Below are 27,742 nucleotides of genomic sequence, written 5' to 3' on the forward strand. Positions count from 1 at the left end.
CTTCAAGCAGCTATGTTTTGAAAAATTAAGTGAATTTGTCTAAAATGCTTCTTATAATTACAAACACATGTTATATTCTATATAAGACATTTCTTGACTCTTAGCCAATTCTAAGCCTTTTAGAGAGAGGGAAAATGGACTGCATTTTTAATACTAATGGAATGAGATGATACCATGTGAATTTCTCATGTTTTAATAATGTTGTTTTGAGAACTGAAGGATGATATCGATCTTTCTAATTTCAACATTCAAGGGCAGAAACTGAAAATCAATATGGTTCTACTGTGCTAAATAACTACTTAGGAACAAGCTCTGTTCCTCTAAAACCACTTCCCACTTCCAGTCTGAGATTGTCAAGCCTTCAACTATAATTTCTCCTCTCTGTCCTTGGTATAACCAATGAATACATGTTTTCTATATTCTATTGTATCTGATATATAAATGGTAAGCCAAAATATAATCAAAGCTTTTAAAAATTTTAACCTGCATAAAGGTTTATGCATAAGGATAGTAATCACAGTATTATACATATATATGTGCAAAAAAACTAGATAAAACCTTAAACCTAACAGCAGGGAACTAGTTACAAATAATAATGTTATATCTACACAATGGAATACCACAGAGTCATTAAAAATCGTATTTTCTAAGAATACTAAGGAAAATGCTAATAATATACTATTGACTGAAAAAAGAAGATACAAAGCAATATGAATCTAATTTTATAAAAAGAATATACACATAAAAAGAAAAAATCCAGAAGATACAAGAAAATATTAATAGTAGTTCTCTAGACATAAGTACTATAGGTAATTTTTATTTTTTAAACATTTTTATGACATATAAAACTTCTATTGTGAAAGGTAATTTGAAAAATAAAATATCAAAAAGTTTAAAATATATTTTCTGTGAAATCAATATAAATATGCTTTCTCATGGTAGCTGATAATTTCTGACTGAATTGAATCAATCAGCATTAAATAGCCATATATCTTGTGCCAAAATACTGTTTCCTCTGTATACGCTGAAACACATAATCAAAGAGTCCAACACGCACCTTGTTTTTCTTCAGGTGTTTCCATGAAATAAGGCATTCTTTTCATAGTTTCTCTCAACTCCTGTTTCAAGGCCAGCATATAATCCTCACCCTCTCCTGTTCTCAGAGGCACTGGTTTATAATCTGTATCCTGTTTAAGTTAAGAGACAATGTTTTTTTTAAAATAAATTAAATATTTTAATATCTCTTATGTCTATATTCTGGAAAGTGTCAGTTTTATTGAAAATTACATTTTACAGGTACTAAGTTTTACAATCAACTTAAAGATGTTGAACTTTGTAATCTATTTAACCTTTTAGCTCATTTCCTACTTTGCTCTTATTTAGAGGTAGGAAAGATGCTTAATTTTCCTTCTGACCACATCAATCATCATTCTGCTATCTAGTCTGTTGACTGTGATTCCACAGTTTTAAAATCAAGGCACCAATGAGAGTAACTGCTTTAGTCTCCTATTAATCTCAGTCAGTGGTGGTGGTATTAGTGGAAGCAGTAATAACAAAAAAAAAATAAGAGTAGCAGCTATCATTTAGCAAGTGGTTACCATGACCAGGATACACTCAGTAGTCAACATCCTTGATCTCATTTAAGGAATCATCAATATTTCCCTTTTTACAGTGAAGAAACTGAGAAGTGAACAATCTATAAGCCCACATAACTCATAAATGGCAAAGCAAGAGTCTGAAGCTACATCTTCAATTTTAAAAAATTACACACACACACTCATCTGTATTTATGTGTGAATATATATTCATAAAATACATATATTCATAAAAAAGTAAATCCTCAGGATACCTAGTAAAGACATTTCAGAAGCTAAGTATAGGGTACATTTTCAAACTTTCACTCTGAATGTATTTATTCATTCTACAAGTATTTATTGAGTACCTACTCCAAGCCAGACATGGTTAGACAACAGGAAATACTAGGATGAACTAGTCAAAGTTCCTGTCCGTATAGAACTTACTGTCAAAGGGAGAAAAACACAACAAATAAGTAAACAAATGAGGTAATATATAATTTCAGGTATTGACAAGTGACATAAAAAAAATGAAGCCAAGTAGAGGGAAGAGTGACTGACAGTGCATCGAGGCGGGAGGTGGCCGGTCTAGACAGGGTAGGCACACATGACCGCTCAGGGAAGTCACATTTGAGCAGAGACGTGGATAGAATTAGGAAGCCATTCATGCAAAGACTTGGGGAACAGATGGTTCTAGCCGGGGCAACCAGCAGAGGAAAACACCTGAGGGAACAAGGAGGCCAGGATGGCTAGGGAGAGAGGAGCGAGTGGTCGGAAAAGGGTCAGAGAGACATCGGAAAGGCCAGACGAGACAGCCTGTTAGCCAGCGGTAAGGAATTTGGATTTTATTCCAAGTATAAAACAAGAGTATGTTCTAATATTCCCAGTGTTTAGAAGTAATCTCACGTGGAGAAGAGCTCGTTTTAAAAAAAATCAACGTAAACTGACATTACACCTGTACCTGAGATATTCACTTTGTTGTTAGACTATACTGAATATCAAAAAGGCAAAAAAATATCAAGAGCAACAAGCAGAGACTGCCTATGAGAGACATCTACATGCCCAGATACATTTGTCCAGGGTCCTCTACTTACATAAATCTTTCAACAAAGGATTTTTCCTTTTGAAATAGGGGAGATTCCTGGAGGGAGGGATACTTGGTTATTTATGATTTTTTCACTTTTTCTACCACAGCATATACACATCTGGAAATGTAAGTTTACATTTTAAACTAAATATAAAGCAAAAGCATTAGATTAAACATTATGCAAATTAAGCTTGCAGCATACTCAGTAAATGTAAAAACAACACTAAACGCAGTGGAGTTGCTTACATTCTGAGTAACAGTAACAAAATTCAAATTGATTTTGATAAAATAGGGAGCTAAGCAAAAAAAAAAAAAAAATCAGCAGGGAAAAAGGTCAGGCAGTATACTAGGAAGCAAAATTAAATTCTACAGACACAAGCTGAAAAGAAAAATCATTAAGTGAAGTCCAGTAGAGTGGGAACTGAGGACCACCACAAAATCTAACTTTACTTTTAAAACTATTATTTTAATATTGGAATATATCAATGACAGCAATAAGATGTAAGAATTGAAAACAATTCTTCTTAGTTCACACATTACTGAATATATTCATGAAAAGGTGTACACAATTTTGTTTTCTGTATTTTAAGAAAGCTGTCTAAAAATTAGAAAAGGTTCAGGGAAGAACAGTGGAAATATTTAAATTAAAGTTAAGTGAAACACACTCTCTTTTACTCTCTTACTTTTTTACTTTCTTACACTTTAGGATATCATAATGATAGCATATATTCAAGTCCTACATAAAATTTTAATTTTCTCTGAAACATGAAAAACACACTGAGAATTCCACTGTTAATGTACTTACAGGAAATAGTGGGGGCGGTTTCAATACTACATCCGGTAACTTTTCACCTCTGCTAAATCCAACTGCCTCAATATTAAAGGTATAAGCAGCACGTCCTCTTCCTTTATTCCCAGCCATTGGAACTAGTTACACATGCAAATTCTGAAAGACACTATTAATGATTAAGATTTATTGAATCATCTGAAAAACAAAATCAGTATTTTAAGACAAAATACACTCCACCCCCTAAGTACCATGGCCAATTTAAAACACTTCTGGAAAGCAACACTTGTAAAGAAATACACATTGACACTGATTCCTGAACCCCTCACGTCTAGTCCCGTTTGGCAGGTGAGGTGATGATGATGGCCTCAACCACCTCACCCAGGTCCTGGGTGGATGGCTGACCCTGGGTCTCCTTTGAGATGTTGCTCCAAACACTCTCAGCCAGTTGATGCAATTCTCTCTACCCCTCGGTGGTTTGGCAACAAGATCTCAGAAATACATAAAAAATATGAACAAGGGAAGGTTGGCTGATGAAGAGAAGATACCTCGCTTTTTCATTCAACTTGAAGACTATCAGCAGTCATATATACTTTAAATTTTAGTGACTTATTTATCCTAGAATTTGAGTGTTGGAAAGGATCCTTGAGATCTAGTCCAATGTCCTCCTTTTTGAAATGGGAATGGGCTCAGTAAGACTCTGAAGAGGTCTGTCCTAGCCAAAAAATTTTTTTTAAAGTTCAGAGAAAAGCATCTGAAATAGTTAAATTAAAGGTAAGATAAACCTGTACTCTCTCCAACTTTGGGGACAATAATGACGTCATATACTCAAGTCCCGTACTGAACTTCTGGATCGTCTGAAATGATTTCACTGTGATGTGAGAACTGAGGCGGCAGTCTACTAACAGGGATTCCCATACTAGAGCTCTTTCACCACAACTCTGCATCCGACTGCAGTGAAGACTATAACACACATTCTTTAAATCTCTCTTCCCACTGTTAATATTGAGTATCATCAGCCCTGTAAGCTCAAGAAAGCAATAATATGCCCTCCTATACCACTATAACAGTTTCCTCCCTTTTTTTCTTACCATTTACTTGTTGGAAAAACGAGGTCACTGTCCTATACGATGCTTAAAGTTGGCCAACTTTAAGGCATATGTGAATTACCTAGGAATCTTATCAAAATGCAGATTCTGATTCAGTTGGCAGAGGGTGGGGCCTGAGAATCTGCATTTCTAACAAGCTCTCTGGAGATATTAATGCTTTTGGTTTGCAGAGCACACTTGGAGAGTAGCAAGGCTGTACAATTTCCTATAATCTGGATTGGAGTGATTGCATACATGAGATGTGGTTAACATATTCCTCTATTCCCTGTATTTTCTATAATCAGATGGACTAGAGGCTTACTCAAATTTGGGCTTGATTTTTTTGCAAGAATACTTAAAAGATGCTCTGTTTTTCCTACTGCGTCACATCAGGATGCACATGCAGTCTCTCTCGGTCAGTGGGTTCAGGTGCTGTCAGTCTGTTTCATCCAGTATACAGTTCCTCATCAGCTTTCACCTAATGGTTTTAGCAGCCATTGATGACTGCAGACTACATCCATTATTCCATTATGGATTGTAACATGATGATATATAAATTGTATCATTTTTTCTGTATTTATTAACTGGAATTCTACCAGGAATCAATTCTCCTCATCCAACTATTCAATTACTATGAAACACAATTCACATAGGAAAGGTACTTATTTTAATAACCAAGCTCAGTCCCTCTGTCCACAATAAAAGAGGTGGAAAATACCCAAAAGACCTTGTTTCAATTGCTGAGTCACTAGAGCATATGCTGAGCCTACAGAAAGCAGGTCTCCCAAGTATGAAAATTGTGGAGCAGAAGGGCTCACACCTACACTCTAAGAAACTAACTGCGGGGAGCCCAGTAGGCACGGGCGAGACCACTGGGCTGAATTCCAATCTGGGACTTGCCACTAATCAAAGATTAGAACAATTCTAGGCAATGTTTCCCAAACCTGCCTGATCACGAGAATTCCCCGAAGGATTTGTTAAACATAGGGAGTCCTAAGCGATCCCCAAGTCCTCAAACGTAGCACAGCAGAATCTGTGGAGGTGGGCCCTGGGAAGAAGTTTGGAAAATTCATCCTGAAAAGAGAGTATATCAGCTACCATTGCTTGATAGAATATCCCCTGAGAAATATCAAACCCTGCTGACTCTAAACTTCCATATTTATCAAGTAACCCTTGGGTGTATAAATTGATACTGGAAGTGAATGTACTGCCCTCGGCAGAAAAATCATTCCTAGCTCCTGAGACACCCTGAATAATTGCATGGCATTCTGGGCCACAAATCCCTCTTTTTCTAGTTTGATTGTCATGAGTCAGTTCTCCTGTACCTGGAGAAGCTGCTACATTTATTTTCTTCTCTTGCAAAGGCGGACAGGTACGCCCTGGACTCTGGCAACTGTCTCATGGAAAAAATGACTCACAAGCAAGGCCTGAGCATCGTTCTTTGAAATCCTTTAAGTTGATTCAACCACCGCCTGTTCCTTTTGCACCTCGTCAAACTTCTTGAATGAAGGATTTTTTAAGCCAGCTTTCCCCATTTCCTCATTACCCAAATCTTCCTCTATTTCCTATGGGCCAATTTCATTAAGTCATTCATTCAACATATATTGAGCATTCCAGGCACTGTGGTAGGACCCAGAGAGCATTGAACAAAAACAGGTTCCTGCCCTCAGGGCTTATTTATCAGTGGATGAAGGAACACAAGTAAACAAGTAAGTGTCTAACATAATATTATGTGTTCTGGTTGGGGTTGAATTGTGTCACCCCTCAAAAATACATCGAAGTCCTAACTCCTGGTACCTGCGAATGTGACCTTCCTTATTTGGAAATAAAGTCTTTGCAGATGTAATCGAATTAAGATAAGGTTGTACTGGATTAGTGAGCCGACTTCCAATGACTGGTGTCCTTATAAGACGGAAATGTGGACAGAGAGAGGAACACAGGGAAAACACCATGTGAAGATGGAGGCAGAAGTTGGAGGGAAGCAGCTGCAAGCCAGGAACACCAAGGAGTGCCAGCAACCACCAGAAGCCAGGAGGGAGGCAGAGAAGAGAGTCTGCCTGGGAGCCTCCGGAAGGAAGAAACCCTGCTGACACCTTTATTAGACTCTGGCCTCCAGAAACGGGAGAGAATAAATTTCTGTTGTTTTAAGCCTCCCAATTTGTGGTAATATGTTATGGCAGCCCTAGGAAATCAATACAGCTCTGAAGAAAAGGAAATCACAGTAACGGGACAGAGAATAAGAAACGGGTATGGTAGTGGCTTTTTCACACAGGGGGGGTCTTTCTGTGGAGGATAAATCTGAGCACCATGCTGGAGAGGGCCCGTGAGCCATAAGGTGGAGGGATGGGATGGAGATGGCTACAGAAAAGGAGGAAGAGCAAGTGCCGAGGAGGAAGCCACAAGTTGGGAGTGTGTGAGGAGCAAGAAGCTCATGTAGTTGGTAAGGAGCAAGGAGAGGCTGGTGGAGGCCAGATCTCGCGCAGCCCTGTGTGAGCTGTGGGAAAGGATTTGGCTTTTATCTTACTTGTGATGGGAACTACACTCATGAACATACCGAAATGCAAAGGTCCCTAATGGTCTCCAGTGGCAAAATCCAGTGGCCTTTTGTCCTTGTTTCTCCTCTTGGACTTCCAAAGCACACTGTTCATTATTGCCTCCGCCCTTCTGAAATTCTCTCTTCTCTAGGCTTTAAGAAAACTCTAGGTTCCTCTACGCCACTGACCATTTTTGTGTCTACTTCTCTTCTTAAACCCCTAAATATGGATTTCCTTAAGGTTCAATCTTTGGTCTTCTGCTCTTTTTTTATCTTCAGAAAATGCACCCACTCTCTGGGTCTGACGACCTCTCCAGCACCATTACCTCCAGCACTGACCTTTGTCCTGAGTTGCAGCCCATGTTCTTACCACCATAAGAATATGTGGACAGCACCTTAAACTGACAATACTGAGATCATCTTCCCTCTACACTAACTAGCTTGTCTTTCATGTATAACATCCCTATTTTTATCCACAGTATGTTATTTTCCCAGTCATCAACATTTGAAGATGCGGAGTGAGTCAGTATTGATTCTTCATTCTGTTCCACATCTCCTGTCAAATCAATCATCTAATTTTTCCTCCAAAATGCCCTTTCCTTTCCATTTCCTCTACCATAATCCAGCTCACCTCTTTTCCAACTCCTTTTTTTTTTTTGAGGAAGATTAGCCCTGAGTTAACATCCTCCACTAATCCTCCTCTTTTTGCTGAGGAAGACTGGCCCTGAGCTATCATCCGTGCCCATCTTCCTCTACTTTATATGTGGGATGCTGCCACAGCATGGCTTGACAAGTGGTGTGTAGGTCTGCACCCAGGATCCAAACTGGCAAACCCCAGGCCACTGAAGTGGAACACATGAACGTAACGGGTATGCCATTGGGCTAGCCCCCCAACTCACTTTTGAGTGACTGCAAATTTTGTGGTACCCCTTGTTCTTCCTGTTTATTTTCTTTTTCTTCTGCATTACTCATTCTAAAGCACAGCTCTGATTATGCTACTCTTCTCATCTTCCCTCTAGGCTAGAGAATTGAAATCCAAACTCCCTATCCAAGTATTCAGAGCCCTTTCGAGATGGCTGCACCTATCCTCCTGACTCATTCTTCTGTAGCCATGTCTTGACTATCATTCTCTCCACTGCAACCTACTCCCTTTTCCTCCCTGCCTCATTGCATCCCTTTTCACTTTAAGATCCCCTTTATGTCCCTCAATATCCACAACAATCACTTCATCCCACCTTACTCTTAGAAAGATCCTCCTGTTAAAATAAACGGATTTTTGGGGGCTGGCCCCATGGCTGAGTGGTTAAGTTCGGGCACTCCACTTTGGCAGCCCAGTGTTTTGCAGGTTCGGATCCTGGGTGCAGACATGGCACCACTCATCAGGCCATGTTGAGGCGGCATCCCACATGCCACAACCAGAAGGACCCACAACTAATATACACAACTATGTACTGGGGGGATTTCGGGAGAAAAAGCAGAAAAAAAAAGATTGGCAACAGTTGTTAGCTCAGGTGCTATAGATTAATTAATTAATTAATTAATGGATTTTTGAGGCTGGTCCAGTGGCATAGTGGTTAAGTTCTGCACACTCCACTTTGGCTGGATCCTGAGTGCGGATCTAGCACCACTTGTCAAGCCATGCTGTGGTGTGGTCTCACATAAAAAAATAGAGGGAGACTGGCAGATGTTAGCTCAGTGACAATCTTCCTCAAGCAAAAAGAGGAAGATTGGCAACAGACGTTAGCTCAGGGCCAAGCTTCCTCACAAATAAATAAATAAATAAATGGATTTTCAAAAATTGCGGTGATACACATTGCTACAGTCTTCAATTCTGAAAGAAATATAGACAATGCCCCATTTGGGAAATGAGCTTTTCCAAAAAAGGGAAGAAGTTTCACTTACGTTTTTTGTTTGTTTCTTCAACGGTATTAACACTAGAGATTTTACATCCCCTCCCGTCTAGGCATGGTGCTCTCTATATAGCAACAGCTCCTCAATTAACGTCAAGCTTTCCTTATTTATTTATTTACTGAACGCGATTGCATGAGCAAATTTACCCACAGAAGTACAATTTCGTCAGCCTACTATTAAGTTGTTTTTTGTTTTTTTTTTTTAAATTTCCAGAACTATAAACTTTGGAACCTGGCTATGTACAGGAATCATCAGGAGAGTTAAAACAACAACAACAACTCAGGCTTCACCCCAGAACAATAAAATCAGAATCTTTGGAGGTAGGATTTGGACTGTAGGACTTCTGAAAGCACCCGAGGGGATTACAATGTGTAGCCTAAATTAAGAACCACTGCTCCAGATTAAACTTCCCATTTTAGCGAAGAGGAAAGTGAGGCCCAGGCCCAGCTAACCTGACCACCTGAAGACACACAGTTAATTCCCAACAAGGACAGGGCCACATTAAAGCCTCAGGATATCTTTCCATTGTCCTTTCCACATTACCGCTGCCTGAAACACATTTCTAGGCTAGTTGAATAGCTTTTTTTTTTTTTTTAATTTTTTTTTTTTTAAAGATTTTACTTTTTCCTTTTTCTCCCCAAAGCCCCCCGGTACATAGTTGTATATTCTTCGTTGTGGGTCCTTCTAGTTGTGGCATGTGGAACGCTGCCTCAGCGTGGTTTGATGAGCAGTGTCATGTCCGCGCCCAGGATTCGAACCAATGAAACACTGGGCCGCCTGCAGCGGAGCGCGCGAACTTAACCACTCGGCCACGGGGCCAGCCCCAAGTTGAATAGCTTTTTAATCCCATGGACGTCTTTAATCTTCACAATGAAGTGAATTAGTAACGGCAAAATTGACTGGATTTAAAAATGTAAAATTAGAAGCACCACTTTTCATTTTGGGATGCCTCCCAAAAATTCCTATTCAGAATTGTTCTGAGATGGTCTGATGGGTGTAGTTCAACCGTCCAAGACGTGAAACGCAAAAGCCCATTCTAATCAACCAGAAAAACAACCTCGTGGGAAAGCTGAGCTAATCTCTGAAATTCTCCCTAGCACTAACATTTTATAAGTTATGATTGTGCTTAAATGTATTGTTCTCCATGTCTCACACAGTCTCTTGCACACATTCGCTAGGTGAATAAATGTATGAACGGATGTAAGGAGGCATGGAAGCTAGGGGACGCACTGAAAGCCAGGTCACAGTATCTTTCCTGACGAATGACACCTAAGTTGCCCCAATCAGAACCTGACAGTCATGCTGGCCTCCTCTCCGCCTCCCTCCATCCCCTCATCTAACAGGAGAAGAAGAGTACAGCTCTGGGTCCTCTCTCACATGTTCACCTTCCTTCACCTCTAGCTCAGGCCTTCACCATCTCCCACCCGGACCTCTAATATAGAGCAAATAAACTTCCCATGGCCACACTCCCCCTTTCAATCTACTCTCTAGTCATCTTCTAGAACACAAACCTTGCCGCATCACTCTCCTTAACTAGCAGAGCTTTCAAGTTGAGTTTAACTTTCTGCCTCTTGCTCCATGCATCCCACACTCCAGCCACTCCCAACTCTGCGACATCAGCTCTTTCCTATAGCGTTCCTTCTGCCTGGAGGGCCTTCCTCCCAGATCCACCTGAGCAAGCCCCAGCATCATTTAAGATGCTATGTAAATGACACTTGTCTGTGACCATTTCTTCCACCTTACATGGAACTAGGCCTCTCCCTTCTTGGGGTTTCCCAAGTATACACTGCTTTTATTACCCTTTCTAAAATCACGTTGTAACTGTCAGTTCTTGTCTGTCTCCCCAGTAAGCTCCTCTATCCATTCATCAAGTACTTATTAAGTACCCTGACTGTCTGACCATCTCCCATGTACTGGGAATACAGCAGCGAAGGAAACAAGCCTCTGTTCTCGTGGAGCTCACAGTCTAGTAGGGGAAATGGAAAATATAAATATATTTTATAGAAAGTGTCAGGTAGTGATCAGTGATATGAAAAAGCAGGAAACATGCGTGCCATTATGCAAAAGGCGGTTGAAGAACTCCTCCTGTATTCTGTAATATTTGAGCACAAACCTGACAAAAGTGAAGGAAGAAGTCATGCCAAGAACCAGGAAAAGATATCTAGGGCAGCAAAGTGTGATCCACGCAAAAGGATATGTAAGTGTGAAGGCCTCCTTGAAGACTTATTCACCTTTTCCTGCCCCATCGCTAAGCAGACCTTGGCAAAAGTCCGGTAAATATTGGATGAATTATTGCTAAGCTCATGGCCTAGTGACGATATCACTCTGCTTCACCTCTAGTGGGTCCCCTTTGCCTACATGAAAGACACCCAAACTCCAAAGAGCTCTGTACTCCCCTGCTGAGAACGACCTAACAAACAGTGGTCTCAAATGCCACACCTCAACAATCCCCTCCCTCTGTATTCTTACAGCACCTAGGTTTTACTTCCTCTGTGGGACATACTCCCTATTGCTTTATATTGCAAATATCCGTGTAGAGATATCATCTTCCTTCAAATTCTTGAGAACCCAGATCACGACTTTGATTTTGCACAATTCTGTTCTTCACAGATCATCTAGCTCAGGGACTTCCACACAAGAACAGCCCTCAACAGAGTGACTGGATAAATTCAAACTAGATTAGGAAAATATTCAGAAAGGCTAGCTCCCCACCAAAGGCTTTAGGAGTGCAGAGGAGCAGAGTACAACTCTCCTTCTAGGAAGGCTGTCACAATAAGGGTTTTCATAATTATCTTTTATAATGCAGTCTCATGGGTCTTTTATATTTTTTCCTGGCTGAGTAGGGAGGTTAGTCAAGTTCTCAAGGGAATTTCTGAAGCCTTAATAGATGTTTCAATAGCTGGGAAGGGTGGGGTGGGGACTAGGACCTGGCGTTCATAGCGGAGGTGATTTCTGTGGCTGGTGGGGCCACACCCAGTCGTTATCCAATTTTCCTGTCCTCACAAAGTGCGGCTGCCTCCACCTTTCCTTAGTTGAGCCTTTCTACCAACTTTCTCTGCTCTCTTCCAAGAGCGGACAAAGTAACCAAAAAAATGGACAATGGGGGAAGGAATACAGAAGTTAATTATTTAGAAGAGAAGAAAATCCTTACTAACAACCCCTCTTCCCACGATACAGGGGGAAAGCTCCAGCAGTTAAGAAAACATGCTGAACAGCCTGCCCTTAGCTGCCAGTCTGCGGCAGTGACTCGTGCCTGAACCAATCACATAGTCACCAGATTTGAAAATCTACCACGAGGAAGAGCATAAATTCCCTTCTAACTCACTGCAAACGGTCCCAGGAAGAGGAGACTAGGTAAGATGTGGAACCGACGATTTTAAAAGATTTTGAAGGGACCAGGAAAAGGGAGGTAAAGCTCTGTCCCAACACCCCTCAATCCAGAGCGCTTTAATGAATCTCCATCCCTGACTTCCCCCACCTTCTCCATGTGCCCCTTTAACTACCCTCTACGCTCTCCATCTCCGCGCAGGCCATCCATTGCTTGCTCTGTTACCTGTTCACTAAGTCTCCAGGCTCGGGCAAAAGTGTGCAGCCGAAGAGCCGGCCGGCACAGAAGGGGTGCGGACCGAAGGCGCCGGCACCCGAGCGCTGGTTCCACCTCTGAAGATATGCGCTCCGCCCTCCACGCGGCCTCCGAGCCGCGCTAGAATCCCAGCTAGTTAGCCCCGCCCCCTAGCTAGGCCCCGCCCTCTGGGCAGAATGCTTTTTAGCCCTCGGCAGACGCCGTAGTCGTCCCACAGGCTCGGCCCGACTCTTTCTGCGCTGGCTGACAGTGTACATCGCGGTGCGCGGTCGGTGGGCGGATCTGGCGCCTCCCACGCCTGACTCCCGGCCTCTGCAGTCAGACCCCCGAGGCAGAGAGAGTGTCGCTTTCTCTGTCTTCAGACTCCTGCAGTGGCCCCTGAGTTAATGCTCCCTCTTGCGATTGCTCCAGCGCCGGGGTGCAGGCCGAGCAGCCCCTGTTTTCTGCGGACCAGGCGGGTGGGTGCGCGTCCTTCCTCCTCCTCGTTCTCCCCCCGCACTCCCGCAGCCCCCGCCCCCTCGCGCCGCGTCTCCTCCCCGGCTGCGGGCAGACCGCTCCACACCGCCGCAGCGCATCGCGTGTGGACGGCCTACGAGAGGCACACACGCCCACATCCACTCCGCCACCGCTGCCCAGCATGTCGGCGCTCGAGTGGTACGCCCACAAGTCCCTGGGCGACGGCATCTTCTGGATTCAGGAACGCTTCTATGAGTCGGGCAACCGTGCCAACATCTGGCTGGTGCGCGGCTCCGAGCAGGACGTGGTGATCGACACGGGCCTGGGGCTGCGCAGCCTCCCGGAGTACCTGTACTCCTCCGGCCTCTTGCAGGACCGCGGGGCCAAAGAGGACTCGGCGTGCCGGCCGCTGCTGGCCGTGGCCACCCACGTGCACTTCGACCACTCCGGCGGCCTGTACCAGTTCGACCGGGTGGCGGTGCACCACGCCGAGGCCGAGGCGCTGGCTCGCGGGGACAACTTTGAGACCGTGACCTGGCTGTCGGATAGTGAGGTGGTGCGGGCGCCCAGCCCTGGCTGGAGGGCCAGGCAGTTCCGAGTGCAGGCGGTGCAGCCCACCCTCATCCTGCAGGATGGTAATGGGCCCTCACGGGCGCGCGCTCTCTCATTAAGGGAGGTGATTGGGGAGAAACCTGTCCGAGGGATGCATGTTGTAGACGTCCGTGGCTGCAAGGGGCTTGTTTTGTTACCTTCTAGAAACAGCACTTCTGTTTCTCCCTTCCCCGAGTCAAAGCCCACTCGACTGGAGCCAAGGCTATGCAGCCTTCCCTACCCAAGACTAGCTCTGGCACAGTGTAGCAATGCCGCGTACTCGAGTGAAAGCTGGCCCCACCCCCTAGTCAGTTTCTTGGGTAAGGTACAGTAGTAACACTACAGAGACTTGTGACTAGGTATTTCCCGTTCTTTTCCCGAAAACCTGCCTGACATTTCCAGGCGCTTTTCTAGCGAACCGACTTTTAAGGAATGACTCCTCGCTGAGAGTGCATGTCATGCTCTCTGCTTTTGAGAACTGCTGACTTCATCAGCTCGGTCAGCGGTAACCGCTGGGTAGGAGCAATTCCCACCTGTAGGCTTAGAAAGCTTTTAGAGAGCAGTGGTTCCAATCTGCTCATGCATCCTTATCTGCTAAATAGGTTTCTGTTCTTGATGTTGCCTCACGAGAGAGAGAGCTTGATAGTGAACATAAAAAGTAGAATATGGCTGAGTCTTATATGATGAGATATCTGGTCTGGTTGAAAGCAAGGCCTGAGAAAGACTAATAAGGAGGTTATTTCCGGTGATGGTGAATTATGTGGACTAATGCATAGGTAGCTGTGGGCCTCTGGCTCTATGAAAGACAGGATGGTGATCAGAGAGAAATTATCAGAATAAAATAAAATAGAGTAAGGCCCCAATCCTCCTAACCTCAAACAGGCCTTAAATAATTGAGCTAATTAGCCACAGCAGGATTATTTGTGTATTAATTTCCTTTTTTTATTTTTAGAATACTTTTGTTGATTTCATTTTATCCTTACAACACATTTGAATTGAGACGGCTGAAGATAGTGACAAAAGCTAGGATTTGAACCAAGGCACAATAGATCAAAGCATGCAGAGCATACATAAATCCTACTCCATAAATATATTATGGTAATTCTGAGTAGGATGTGAAACCCCCTTCTCTCCTTTCTGTGTTGAAACCATTTTGATTGCCAGTGTAATCTATTAGACTGTTCCTGTAAGAGCTAGAAAAATCCAGTTGCTGCAGTACAATAAGGCTCACTTTATGACCAACCAATATGACAAATAATGAAATACTCTCCAAAAATCAGTTTATCTTACAGGTGAGATCTTGATCACTTGAAATACAGAAAGAGAAAGCGAGATTCTGTACCTCACAGCCCAACTAAAAAGTCTTTTCATTAAAATTTTAAATCTAAAGATTAAAAAAAGAATGGTTTAGATGGGAGTCTTACATTATCTGACAATTTGAGATAAAAGAAAAATACACTTACATTAAACGTACTTTTAATTACTGTATTTCTTGATGAAGTTGATTTTAGAGGTATGATTTCCATGCAGTTGATGGGTATTCAGACTAAATTCTGGCACCCAGACCAAAGAATGTTTACATTAGTTCTTAAAATACATTTAAATTGCCTAAACAAATACATTACTTTTGATTTATTTACTTTTGCTCCTGTCCCAGCAGTAGGAAATCAATGATGAAAGAATAGTAGGAATTATTGTTTTATAGATGAAGAGTCCAGTCAGGCCTGAATATCAGACCTGAGGTCACATAGCCAGTTTTTGAGAAAGAGCTGGGACTAGAATCCAGGTTTCCTAAATCCTGGTTGATGGTAGAATTATAGCATTTTGGAGGTACAAGGGCCCTGCCAGCTACCTGTGTGGTGCTTTAAGCCTTTGAAGGTGTGAAAAGGAAGCTTAATATTTACCGAACACATGGAAGGTGATAATACTGTGTTAAATCCAAAATTGTTTTTCATTAGGAGCTGGATGCCTCATCCTGTCAAGTTGTATCTAATTTCCTCTTTTCTCAGGAATATTAATTTCCTGTCTCTTCTGAATAGTATGGCCTGCTAACTGGATATTCTCATAATCCAGATGCCTGGAAAGAGATAAAATATTTATATTAAGAATTCATACACAGTTACACACACACATGAACAGCACATACCCAAACAATATAAAGTCTTCATTGCTTTGGTTAGAACATAAGGAGGCTGAAGTCATTAGTTTATATTGCATTTCATTTAGTGAATTGATGATCACCTCTCAAGGAGAAACATAAATCTGTGCCCTGTATCACTAACCCAAAAGCTGATTTGTAAATGAGGGACAAAGAGGACAAGGAGAGATCATTATCCAGTGCATCATCTTCGATGGAAAAACGACTCTCCTTACTAATACTGAAATAGCATCTTCTCATAAGAAGATAGCAGTAACCCTTAGAGTGGTACACTACGTTCTTCTTGAACGGGCACACATTACTTTGTCTATTTTTCATAATATTCAAGTTATATAAAGTGCAGGCATTTTGGCCCCTATTATACAATTTGCCCAGAGTCACAAAGATACTAGAGCAGTTTTTTTCAGGTGGACTTGAATAGTTTGGGGAGGTTAAAAACAAAAAGTAGATTCCAGAAAGGTAGCAGATTGAACAAACCCATCTAATTTGACTCCTACCCAAAACCCCACTAAGACTACTGTAAAGGGACCGTGGTTTGTCTGTTTTAAGTTTAAATCCACACTGACTGAGGAACACTATTTCAGACGCTGGAGAGTAACTGTGATGACTGAGTTAGCAGTTTCCTGCAATGCCAGCAAAGGGAAATCAAGAGCCAGTCCAGTTTGCATTGCAGGAGCCTTCCTGCAGCCTTAGAAATTAGCAGTAGCTGGTACCTTCATGGAGGCAAAGGGAAGAATACTAAAATAAGTAAAATTGGTTGAAAGCCATTTAAGAAGCTGTTAAAACTAGAACGCTTCTTCCTAAGTGAATGCCCATCCAGTTAGTTTGTTCTCTGGGGAGAGTAAAACAGAAGGGTTTCTTGATTGGGGAATGCTAATTACTACTGAACTGAGGGGTTCAGTATGGAAGATAAGAGGAATAAGTGTGTGTGTGTGTATATACATATATATTGCCTACTAGTTTCCCAGAAGGAAGAAGCCAGGCCTTTACCCTCCAGGTAGAAAATTGGGAGAATCTTATCTGGAAAATCTGCCTAGCCCTAGAGGAAAGACTGAGTTGTTGATCCCTAAGGAATCCTTGGCTTGATCTCTCTACAGTGAGGCCTAGGTCACCAGGTCCCCTGCATGTGCTTCAAGCAGCCTTTTCATCCCCTACTCTTAAACAGGCAATCAAGCATTATGAAAAATCTGAGAAAATCCTCTAACATGAGATCAAATACTGAGAGAGACAGCATAAAGCAACTTGAGAGGGGAGGACTATCATTAAGATCATGAGGGGATAACAGAAACTATTGCATTCAAGATATCCAAGAAATAATAGGATGCTTTAAAAATAAGACACAGGCAGAACAATATCCACACACACACACGCACAAAAGAGCTCTTGGAATTTAAAACATCAGAAATTACTTAGTGGAAGATCCAGAAGATAATGTTGAAAAACTTACAAAAAGTCCAGATAGGCAAAATGAAAACTAGGAGAGAACAGGTAAAGGACCAGTTTGGGAAATCCAACATTGAAATAATAGGAGCACAGAGAGAGAATAGAGAGAGTGGAGGAAAAGAAACCATAGTAAAGATAATCCAAGAAAATGTCCCCAAATTAAGGGATGTAAATTTCTAGATTGAAAGGGCCCACACAGTTCCCAGCACAATGGATGAAAACACAGCCAACCTAAGGCACATTATTGTAAAATTTCAGAATACTGGGGTCAAGCTTCCAAAAACTTAAACAAAAAAGGTCATCTCTACAGATCATAATGGCTTTGGAGCTAGAAAAGAAGAGCTATGCCTTATTTGAATAAAATTGATTTCCAATTTAGAATTGTACATCCATTCCACTAACAATCAAGTTCTCAAAAAATTGTTTTCCATATGCTATTACTTAGGAAGCTAATAAGATCTACCTTTATCCTATTCACTCCCTTCAAACCAAGGGAGTAAACCAAGAGGAAGCATGGAATACAGGAAACAGGAGATCTAATGCAAGAGAAAGTTGAAAGGAAGCACCAGGATGATGGCAAAGGCTGACTCTCTGACAATGATAGTACCCCAGGCATAGAGGGCTCCAGAGTGGAGCAGATGAATCATTAGTCTTTTGGAGGGTGAGAGGATGAAAAATGTATAGTACATGTGTGGTTATAGTAGGTGGCAAGTGAGGAGAAAAGAGAACTAAAAATGCTTATGTTTCACAGTGAAAGTCAACAGACAACATCTAAAATTTAAAAACCAAGAAATGGTAATACGTGAATGAAATCAGTACAGTGTATCTAATTGGTAAATCAAGAGATGGAGTATGAACATTACTTAGAGATCACTACCTCTACCAGAAGAAATAGCTACAATTGTTAAAAGCGGTTGCCTGTTAGGAGCAGGATTGGAGATAGAATCAGAATAGGACGAAGAACTTTTTCTTACATTTTAAGAACTTCTAGGATATTTTATTTGAAATATGTATATATATTTTTTGATTAAAAATGAAATAAAAATAAAAGATGGGGAATGCGAAGATGGGAAAGTGTATTTGGGAAGCCAAGGGAAATCTAGTATGGCTGGAATCTGGTGACAGCTGGGTCAGGGTGAGGGCTTGCAAGGATAGAGTGTGTGTGTGTATATGATATTTATTTATATATATATGATATTTATCTATATGGATACATTTCATAGGCAGTTCTGGTTCTTTTAAGAGGTCTTGATGAAATTGTATATGTGAACATTATAAGCATATGGGAGACGTTTATAAAGCCACAGGGAAATGGCAGATCTAATAATAATCAGCCACTATGGCCTTAATTGCTTGCAGTGGTATCGATTTTCATACGTGGATTCTTATATCTTATCTGTTGCTAAATATTTTGAATATCACCTAGATATAACCAAAGATCAATAAGACTCTATCCCTGCCTTGGTAATTCTCTACAGTTTCTTTTTTAGGATCAAACTTCCCTCACTCCCTTTCTTTCTGTACTCCTATTTAACAACTGATCTCCAGCAGCTCTATTATTAAATCAACTTAGCTATAATTTCTTTACTTTACCTGCCAATCATGCAGTAAATAGCAGTGGATTGTGATCCCCAGAGGCACCTTAAATCTGGAACTATTATCCTGTAAGGGAACCTGGCCCCTTATGACTGGACTGCAGGGAAATTTGGGAATGTCTGATTGCATCTTAATGTAATTACTGGGATTCAAGACAAGACCAGGAAGACCCCTGCTCCCACCCCTGGCCCCACTGATCTATTTTGTGTCACTATAGTATTGTTTTTCTGAAAATTTTCTACAAATGCAATCATATAATACATAGTCTTTTGTGTCTGTCTGTCTTTCATTTGACATGATGTTTTGGAGACTCATCTATGACGTATCTATTAATAATTCACTCCTTTGTATTGCTGAGAAGTAATCCATTTATGGATGTAACATATTTTATCTGTTCACCTGTTGAAAGAAATCTGAATTGTTTTAGTTTGGGGCTGCTGTGAATAATGCTGCCATGAACATTTGCTGTAAGTCTGTGTGTGGATGCATGTTTTCATTTCCCTTGGTAAATACCTAGGATGGAATTCCTAGGTTTTATCGTAAGTATATGTTAATTTTTGAAGCAAGTGCCAAACTGTTTTCCAAAGTAATGAATTTTACATTCCCAACTGCAGCATATAAGTGTTCCAGTTTCTCCACATCTTTGTCAATACTTGATTTGGTCAGATTTGTCAGTCTGATTTTAGCCATTCAACTGAGTATGCAGTGATATTTCATTGTGGTTTAACGTGCATTTCCCTAATGGCTAATGATGTTGAGCATCCTTTCAGGTACTTATTTGCTATTCAAATATCTTCTTTGTTAAAGGGTCTATTAAAGTCTTTTCTCCTTTTTAAAAATTGAAGTTTTGCTTCCTTATTATTGAGTTGTAAATGTTCCTTATATATTCTGAATTCAAGTCCTTTAGCAGATACACATTTTGCAAATATTTTCTTTCAGTATGTGGCTTGCCTTTTCATTTTAAGGGTGTCTTTTTAAGCAAGAAAGTTTATAACTGGGATGAAGTCCAATTAGTCATTTTTCCTTATGTTTCATACTTTTTTGTGTCATATCTAATAGTTCTGTGTCTAGCCGAAGATCACAAAGATTTTCTCCTATTTTTTTCCTAGAACCTCTCACAGTCACGTTTATAATCCATTTTGAATTTTTGTTAATATTATGAAGTAAGGGTTGAGAGGTTCTTTTTTGTTTGTTTGCCTATGGATATCCAAAGTGTTCTAGTTCAATTTGTTGAAAATACTATCCTTTCACCCATTGAATTATCTTTGTTGACACCTTTGTCAAAAATCCATTGAGCATATATGTGAATGTCTCCTTTTGAACTCTCTTCTCCTCCATTGATTATTTCTGTCACTTAGCCAGCACCACACAGTCTTGATTATTGTAACGTTATTATAATTCTTGAAATTAGTTAGTGTAAGTCTTCCAACTTTGTACCTCTTTTTCAAAATTGTTTTGTCTATTCTAGCTTGTTTGCATTTCTGTATAAATTTTAGAGTCAGATTTTCAAATTCTACAAAAAAAGCATGTCGATTTTGATTGAGATTGTGTTGAATCTATAGATATATAATGATTATTACAGTAGCCACTAGCCACATGTGACTATCTAAATACAAATTTAAATTAATTAGATTGATTAAAATTAAAATTTTAGTTCCTTAGTTGCACTAGCCTTATTTCAAGTGCCGTTATACACATGTAGCTAGCAGCTACCATACTGGACAGTGTTGATACAGAATATTTCAGTAATCTCAGAAAGTTCTAGTAGACATTGCAGCTATTGGAAACATTGGATTTAATTACTGTATTAACAATTTTGAGTCTTCCAGTCAATGGACACGGCCTGTCTCTCCTTTTATTTAGGTCTTTTAAAATTTCTCCTATTATGTTTTTATAGTTTTCAGTATACAGATATAACAAAACATCTTTTTAAAAATGTTTTCCTAAGTATTTTATTCCTTTTGATGCTACTGTGAATAGAAATTTCTTTTTTCTTTTGAGGAAGACTAGCCCTGAGCTAACATCTGCTACCAATCCTCTTCTTTTCTCTTTTGCTGAGGAAGACAGGCCCTGAGGTAACATCCATGCCCATCTTCGTCTACACTCTACGTGGGACGCCTGCCACAGCATGGCTTGACAAGCAGTGCTAGGTCCACATCCGGGATCTGAACCAGCAAACCCTGGGCTGCCAAAGCAGAATGTGTGAACTTAACCGATGTGCCACTAGGCCAGCCCCTAGAATGTTTTTTTTTAAATTCATCTTTTGATAGTTCATTGCTAGTATATAAAAATACAATTGATGTTTGTCTGTTGATCTTATACCCTGTGACATTGCTAAACTTGCTTTCTTAATTCTCTAGCTTTTTCCTACATTTCTTAGGATTTTCTACATGTAAGATCCTGTTGTCTGTGAATAAAGACGGATTTGCTTCTTTTCCAATCTGTGTGACTTTTACTCTCTTTTTCTTGGTTTATGCTCTTGCTAGGATCTTCAGTGCAGTGTTGAATAGAGGTGGTAAGAGCAGACTTCCTTGCCTCTTTCCTGTCTTAGGAGGAAAGCATTTAGTGATTCTATTCAGCGAGAGGTTAGCTGTAGGTTTTTCATAGGTGCCTTTTATCAAGTCAAAGGACTTTCCCTTCTATTCCTAGTTTGCTGAAAGTTTTTATCACAAGGATTTTGTCATATGCTTTTTCTACATCTATTGAGACGATCATATGACTTTTCTCCTGTATTTTATCAATATAGTATATTACATTAATTGATTTTCAAAAGTCAATCCAAACTTACATTTCTTGGATAAACCCCATTTGGTCATTATCCTATTTATAAATTGCCAATATTTTGATAAGGATTTTGAGACTACATTCATTAGGAATATTGGTTTGTCATTTTCTTTTTTTACGTTATCTTTGTCTGGCTTTTCTCAGAGTAAAACTGAATTAGAAAGTTTTTCTTCCTCATCTATATTCTGAAAGTCTTTATTATAGGATTGATATTTTCCCTGTCTTAAATGATTGACAGAACTGATAAGCCATTTTTGAGCCTGGCCTTTTCTTTGTAGGGAGATTTAAATTACTGATCAATTTCTTTGCTTAATATAAGTCTATGTCGATTTTCTATTTCATCTTCAGTCACTTTTGGTAATTTGTCTATTTCAACAAAGTTGTCAAATTTGATGGCTTAAAGTTGTTCATAATACTCCCTTATACTCCTTTTCATTTCCTTAGGTTCTATAGTGATATCTCCTCTTTCATTCCTGATTTTTGTAATTTGTGTTTTCTCTAACTTTGTATTTGTCTGGTTAATGTTCTATCAATTTTGTTGGTCTTTCCAAAGAACCAACTATCAGTTTCCTTGATTTTCTCTATTGATATTTGTTTCCTATTTCATTTATTTCGGCTCTGGCCTTTATTATTTCTTCCTTAAAACTTATTTTGTGTTTGATTTGCTCTCCCTTTCCTAACTTCTTTAGAAACTTTAGTTATTGATTTTAAACAGTTAATCCTTTAAAATTAGCACTTACAGCAATAAATTTTCTTCTAAGCACTGCTTTAGCTACATTCCGTATATTTTGATATCTTTTTATTTTTATTCAGTTCAAGAGATTTTCTAATCTCCTCTGTGACTTCTTTTTTGATCCATGAGGTATCTAGAACTGCAGTGTTTACTTTGCATATATTTGGATATTTCCCATATTTATTCATGTTATAAATTTCTAATTTAATTGCGTTGTGGTCAGAGAACATACCTTGTATGATATTATTCCTTTTATATTTATTGAGACTTGCTTTATGGCCTAGCTGTATAGCCTGGTGAATATTCCATGTGCAGTTGAAAAGAATGTGTTCTTTGCTGTTTTGAGGTAAAGTGTTTTCTATGTGTCAGGTCAAGGTGTGGTTAATAGTGTTGTTCAGGTCTTCTGTATCCTTACTGACTTTCTACCTACTTGCATTATGAATTATTCAGAGAGGACTATTAAATCTCTATGCATAATTGTTGGACTGTTTATTCATATTTCAATTCTGTCAGTTTTTACTTAATGAATTTTTATCCTCTGTTTTAGGTACATATATATTTATAATTTTTTTTAATGTATTGACCTAATGTGTATCCTCATAAAATGTACCTCTTTCCTCTAGTAATATTCCTTATTTTGTCTGATATTAATCCAGCCACTCGAGTTCTCTTATCATGAATATTTATATGGTATAAATTTTTCAAACTATTTTTGTCTTTGACCTTATAGTTTCTCTCTTACAGACTGCACATAAATCTTGCTTTTTTAGCTAGTCTGACAATCTCTGCCTTTGATTAGAGTATTTATCTTATTCATATTTAATGTAATTATTGATACAGTTTTATTGAGGTCTGCCATTTTGTCCTTCGTTTTCTGTGTGTCATTTTCTGTTTTCCCTCTGTTCCTCCTTTATTGTCTTTTATGTCTAACAAATCCTGATTATGATGCCACTTTAATCCCTCTATTAAGTTTTTAACTATATTTCTTTGTTTTTTTCTGTATATGTATGTTTACACTAGAGATAACAATATGAAACTTTTAACTTATGATGATTTACTTATGTTAGTACTGATTTAAATCCAATAAAACATCAATTTTGCACACCTGTAGCTCAGTTTCCTCCCACTTTCAAATAACTGGGAGGAATATGAGATTTTACTCTACTTGTAAGGTAGCAAGTTAGCCTGCCACAGTTGAATGGATTCTGAGAGAAGACATGAGGTTCCTGGGTCAGAGATGAAGGACAATTTATAACTCACAGCAATAGCGGTAGCCAGAGGGTCATCATTTGTACCAATTGCTCAAGCCTTAATTCCCACAGGGTGACAAAACAAGGTGCGAAAAATGGAATACTGTTCACTAGGGCAGTGTTCATAAATTGCGTCACCAGGACACTGGTACTATGGGTGCTTAAAAATAAAAGTTTCGTAGTCAAATAAGTTTGAAAAACTGTACCTCCATATCTCCCTCATGTATATTTACAATGTATATTAGCATATTAAAAGCTTTAAGGAGCCTCACAGAAAAGAAAGCTGCTTAATTTTCTTTGAAGGAAGAGTTTTCAAAATTATTTGACCACAGAATCTTCTTTTCTTTTACGTATCATGACAACCTGCAGAAATAGCGTTCTACATTACTCACTTTGGCAAATACTGCTATAGCAAACAATAGAAATAAAATATATAGGCAACTTATTTTTAAATCATCATTAAGAAGTATGATATTTTTGAAATAAAGTAAAAGAAGTGTCATCCTTCCCAACCTCTTCGAAACCTATTAATGTTCTTTTCTTCTATTCTTGAAGTATTTAGTTGATTGTGTATACTTACACAACACGTTTATTTGTAAACTCTGTTTTCATTTGTAGGGGATGTGATCAATCTTGGTGACAGACAGCTCACTGTTATGCACATGCCTGGTCACTCCAGGGGCAGTATTTGCTTACATGACAAAGACCGAAAGATTCTCTTCAGTGGAGACGTCGTGTATGATGGATCACTGATTGACTGGCTCCCGTACAGCAGGATAAGTGACTATGTTGGAACCTGTGAACGTCTGATAGAATTAGTCGACAGAGGTCTGGTAGAGAAGGTGCTTCCTGGGCACTTCAATACCTTTGGCGCTGAAAGGCTTTTTCGATTGGCTTCTAACTATATTTCAAAAGCCGGGATATGTCACAAAGTTTCTACTTTTGCCATGAGATCTCTTGCAAGTTTAGCCTTACGTGTAACAAATTCTAGGACCTCACCTTAGTATCTATACTATTAATCTATTTTGATTAATTCTCTAAGTTAATCCAATTCATTTTGTGCTGTTTAAAATGATGAATAGTGAGCATTTCAAGAAGTGCTTTTATACTACTATTGTATATTAGAGGAAAAAAGGTTGAGAATGAATAAGCCAAAAAAGATGTGCTTAGTTTAACTTTTTTTTCTTTCTTCCAAATAAGAAACCACTTAAATAAGTTTATATCGTACCAAAGCTGTCATCTGGTAATATTTTCTCTAGAAATGATATAGAAGTATATGTGGAAGCAAGGATGCATTTTACAGTAAGAAAAAGAACTATCTTTGCATCCCATTTGTCTTATTTTATTTCATAGATGACTAGAAAAGAAAGCATAAAGAGTTTTCTGTTTATACTCCAAACTTGATATTTTTAGTATATTATTTAAAGATAAAAGTTCTTGGGTTTAAAATACATTAGAACTCAATGGAAACATGTAAGCTAACATTTAGAATGACAGCTAAAACAATTCATTGTTATGGTACAGAATTTTTATGCTTCATTTTATTTATTCCTAATGTAATTATAGTGTACATTATATGTTGTGAAATTTTACTTACAAAAGGTACAATGAATTTTGTTTTATTGCCAAGCTTTAAATATAAATTGCAGAGTGGTTCAGTCAAAAGCTACTGTATATTGTTGTTTGTTATTATGTATGTGTAATATTTCAATCATAAAAGTGAAATTCACATGTCTGTAATCTAACTACAAATTGTCAGATTTCTCAAAAGGACACTGTCAGGCAAATTTGAAAATATACACATTGAGAATAATTTTTTATTATATCCTATTTTAATATTAACAGTTATTATAAACAAAATTTTTGTTAAATAGTAGCTTCAGTATATGTATCATATTTTATAGTATCCAAACTATAGAAGTCTACAACATCCTGACATAAACCATTCTTTTACTTAGCATAGATATACCACAGAAGGCTTTTCAAATTAATTGCAAAATGTGCATTAGATATTGACTTAGAGTGAACTGCCTTTTTTATCCTGATTCACAACACCTATTCCTGTTTGGTGTTCTTTGTCTTGAATGAAAAGAAGTCTACATTAATAAAGTTATAGGAAAAGTTATCCCACTGTTTAGTAAAATGTTTTGGTTTGGTGCTCTTAATAATTTATTAAAAAGCCTTTTGGAATATTTCATAAAGGTTTTTTAAGCAGTTTTTTCACTGCCTTTTTATTATTGACATGTCTAAAACCAAACTGAGATGGCTTTAGGAATCAGATTTTTAGTATTAGGAATGTGTAACAATTTTGATTTCTGAAAAATCATGAAACTTTTCCTACGCTACACTCACCAGGTTCTTTAGTCTTTTATTCATTCAACACACAACACACACAAACACATACACATACATACACCATACATACACACAGTCATATACATGCACAGTATTGTGCTAAACACTGTGGAAGCTTAAAAAGTCAAAGAGATTACATCCTAGCTGGAAGTAGAAGGCAAACAAGACATGAATAATAATATATGCAGGTTGAAGTGAATACAAATTACACACGAGTGTCAGGGACATAAATGGAGGAGTGTGAAGTTTGGTTAGGGAAAGATTCCTGGGGGAGGGGTTCTTGAGTCATATTTGGAAGGATGATTTGTTAGGTGGTCAGGGTACGAGACAAAAAGACCCAAGAATGGGGTCGGAGGCATTACTGACTAGAGTAGGCTATTCCTTGTGACAATTTAAATTTAATTTTCAGGAATCTTAGATTTTCCAAACACCACGTATTTAGCATGAGAAAGATGAGTTTGTGACTGTGTATACAAGAATCATCCTTAATGACAAACAAGTTGTACTGCCATATGCCACCAAATGAACCTTTACTTATAATCAGTAAGGAGGCTGTGATTGTTCAGATGTAGAATATCACAGGAGTGTCTTTGTGATAGTATTCAAGGCCGTAGGTCTGTTTCAATTGGTAGTGCAACATCAAGAGTATAGATTTGGTTCAGGGCAACTACAAACAATCACTGAATAAGCCTTAAATATAGCCATTATTTTTATATCAGCAGCACAAGAGAAAACCAAAAGTCCTTAACCATTGACCATTTTATCATACTTTAGGACTTTTTTTTTTTAAATCAGGGTATAGTAGGCACTAAGTTTTATTGAGAAATATTTAAACCTGATGAAGGCTTTCCTTATTTCTTAAAAGTGTGATTTTTCAAAACACATTGATTTTAGTTTTAAATTTCCCCAATTTTTTTTTGTTTTTTTAGTTTTTCAAATTGTACCAAAACATAAGACTGTGATATTTTGCTCTTTCTTCAATGTGAATAAATTGGAGAAAGGATCTGTCATTCGTTTGGTGCCCTTGCTATGCATTTTTAAATGTGCATTATTTAATTTAATCCTGGCCCCAGTGCCAGGAAGTAATTGACCAGCCTCACACAACACAGGTTTGGACAAAGCTGGTAATTGAACACAGGTCTGTCTGCCTCCCAAACTGTGCTTTCTCTTATACCTGCACAATAACATAAAATTGGCAAAGTGTATTTTTACTTTTCAAGATGCCACGTGTGCCAAGAATAAATCAAGTGATGTTAAAGCATAATAATAGCATATTTTAAAAAAAGCTTTAAAAATATATATTTTCACCCTGACAGTGACCCTTGTTGTAATTTGTGGATTTTGGAAATAATAGTACATAAGTATAATTCAAAGTTGTCAAAATGTAAGACATTTAGAAATAATTTTTATTTATATAGTTAATAACTTAATCTTTGGAAATTCATTTTCCTTATTTTGTGTTTCCTTTTAACTGAGAAGTCTAAAACAAACAAAAACCTTGTGTGTTATCCTGATATGGTTGAATAAATGATTATGCGTAGTTGTTCTTATATGGATAGTAATATGAATGTGACATGCACAAATTGTCGTCTTATGATTTTCAGATAAGTGTTAGTAAACTTTTGTGTGATCAGTATTAAAGTAGACATTTTATTTCAATCTATATTTGGTATTTTTTATAATGTTGGCAAAATCCCACTTCATTTCTTTCAAGGATATTTCCTATATGAAGTGCAATTTTGAAAAGCTTATAATAAATAAGACATCAAATCTGTGGGCAAGAATAGAGAATCCAGAAACCAAAAAATACCCA

The 27,742-nt window shown here is 38.7% G+C and overlaps 2 protein-coding genes across 5 annotated transcripts in view; one reads left to right on the plus strand and one right to left on the minus strand.

Moving 5' to 3' along the window:
- Nucleotides 1-12,799, minus strand: part of POLR3G (RNA polymerase III subunit G) — a 42,360-nt gene extending 29,561 nt beyond the window's left edge. For 2 of the 4 annotated variants that reach the window (XM_070233307.1, XM_070233306.1), the window contains exons 1-3: nucleotides 12,534-12,740; nucleotides 3,467-3,607; nucleotides 1,058-1,187 (exon numbers count right to left, since the gene is read on the minus strand). In XM_070233307.1, coding sequence (XP_070089408.1) covers nucleotides 1,058-1,187; nucleotides 3,467-3,583 — 247 coding nt within the window. In that variant the 5' untranslated portion in view covers nucleotides 3,584-3,607; nucleotides 12,534-12,740. Of the gene's footprint in view, nucleotides 1-1,057; nucleotides 1,188-3,466; nucleotides 3,618-12,533 lie in introns of all 4 variants that reach the window. The other 2 variants (XM_001504618.5, XM_014730771.3) reach the window with 2 other exon arrangements.
- On the plus strand, nucleotides 12,759-27,588 carry MBLAC2 (metallo-beta-lactamase domain containing 2). Its single transcript, XM_001504619.5, has 2 exons — nucleotides 12,759-13,654; nucleotides 24,193-27,588. Exons 1-2 carry the CDS (start codon nucleotides 13,201-13,203, stop codon nucleotides 24,576-24,578), a joined length of 840 nt encoding a protein of 279 aa, XP_001504669.1. The 5' UTR covers nucleotides 12,759-13,200; the 3' UTR covers nucleotides 24,579-27,588.
- The last annotated feature ends 154 nt before the right edge of the window (nucleotides 27,589-27,742 follow it).

This window comes from Equus caballus, chromosome 14 (genome assembly GCF_041296265.1).
Source record: "Equus caballus isolate H_3958 breed thoroughbred chromosome 14, TB-T2T, whole genome shotgun sequence".
Taxonomy (NCBI): domain Eukaryota; kingdom Metazoa; phylum Chordata; class Mammalia; order Perissodactyla; family Equidae; genus Equus; species Equus caballus.

Coding starts and splice junctions, on each gene's coding strand:
- MBLAC2 (XM_001504619.5), top strand. CDS start 13,201: ATGTCGGCGCTCGAGTGGTACGCCCACAAGTCCCTGGGCGACGGCATC. Junction 13,655..24,192: donor CACCCTCATCCTGCAGGATG/GTAATGGGCCCT, acceptor TTTCATTTGTAG/GGGATGTGATCAATCTTGGT.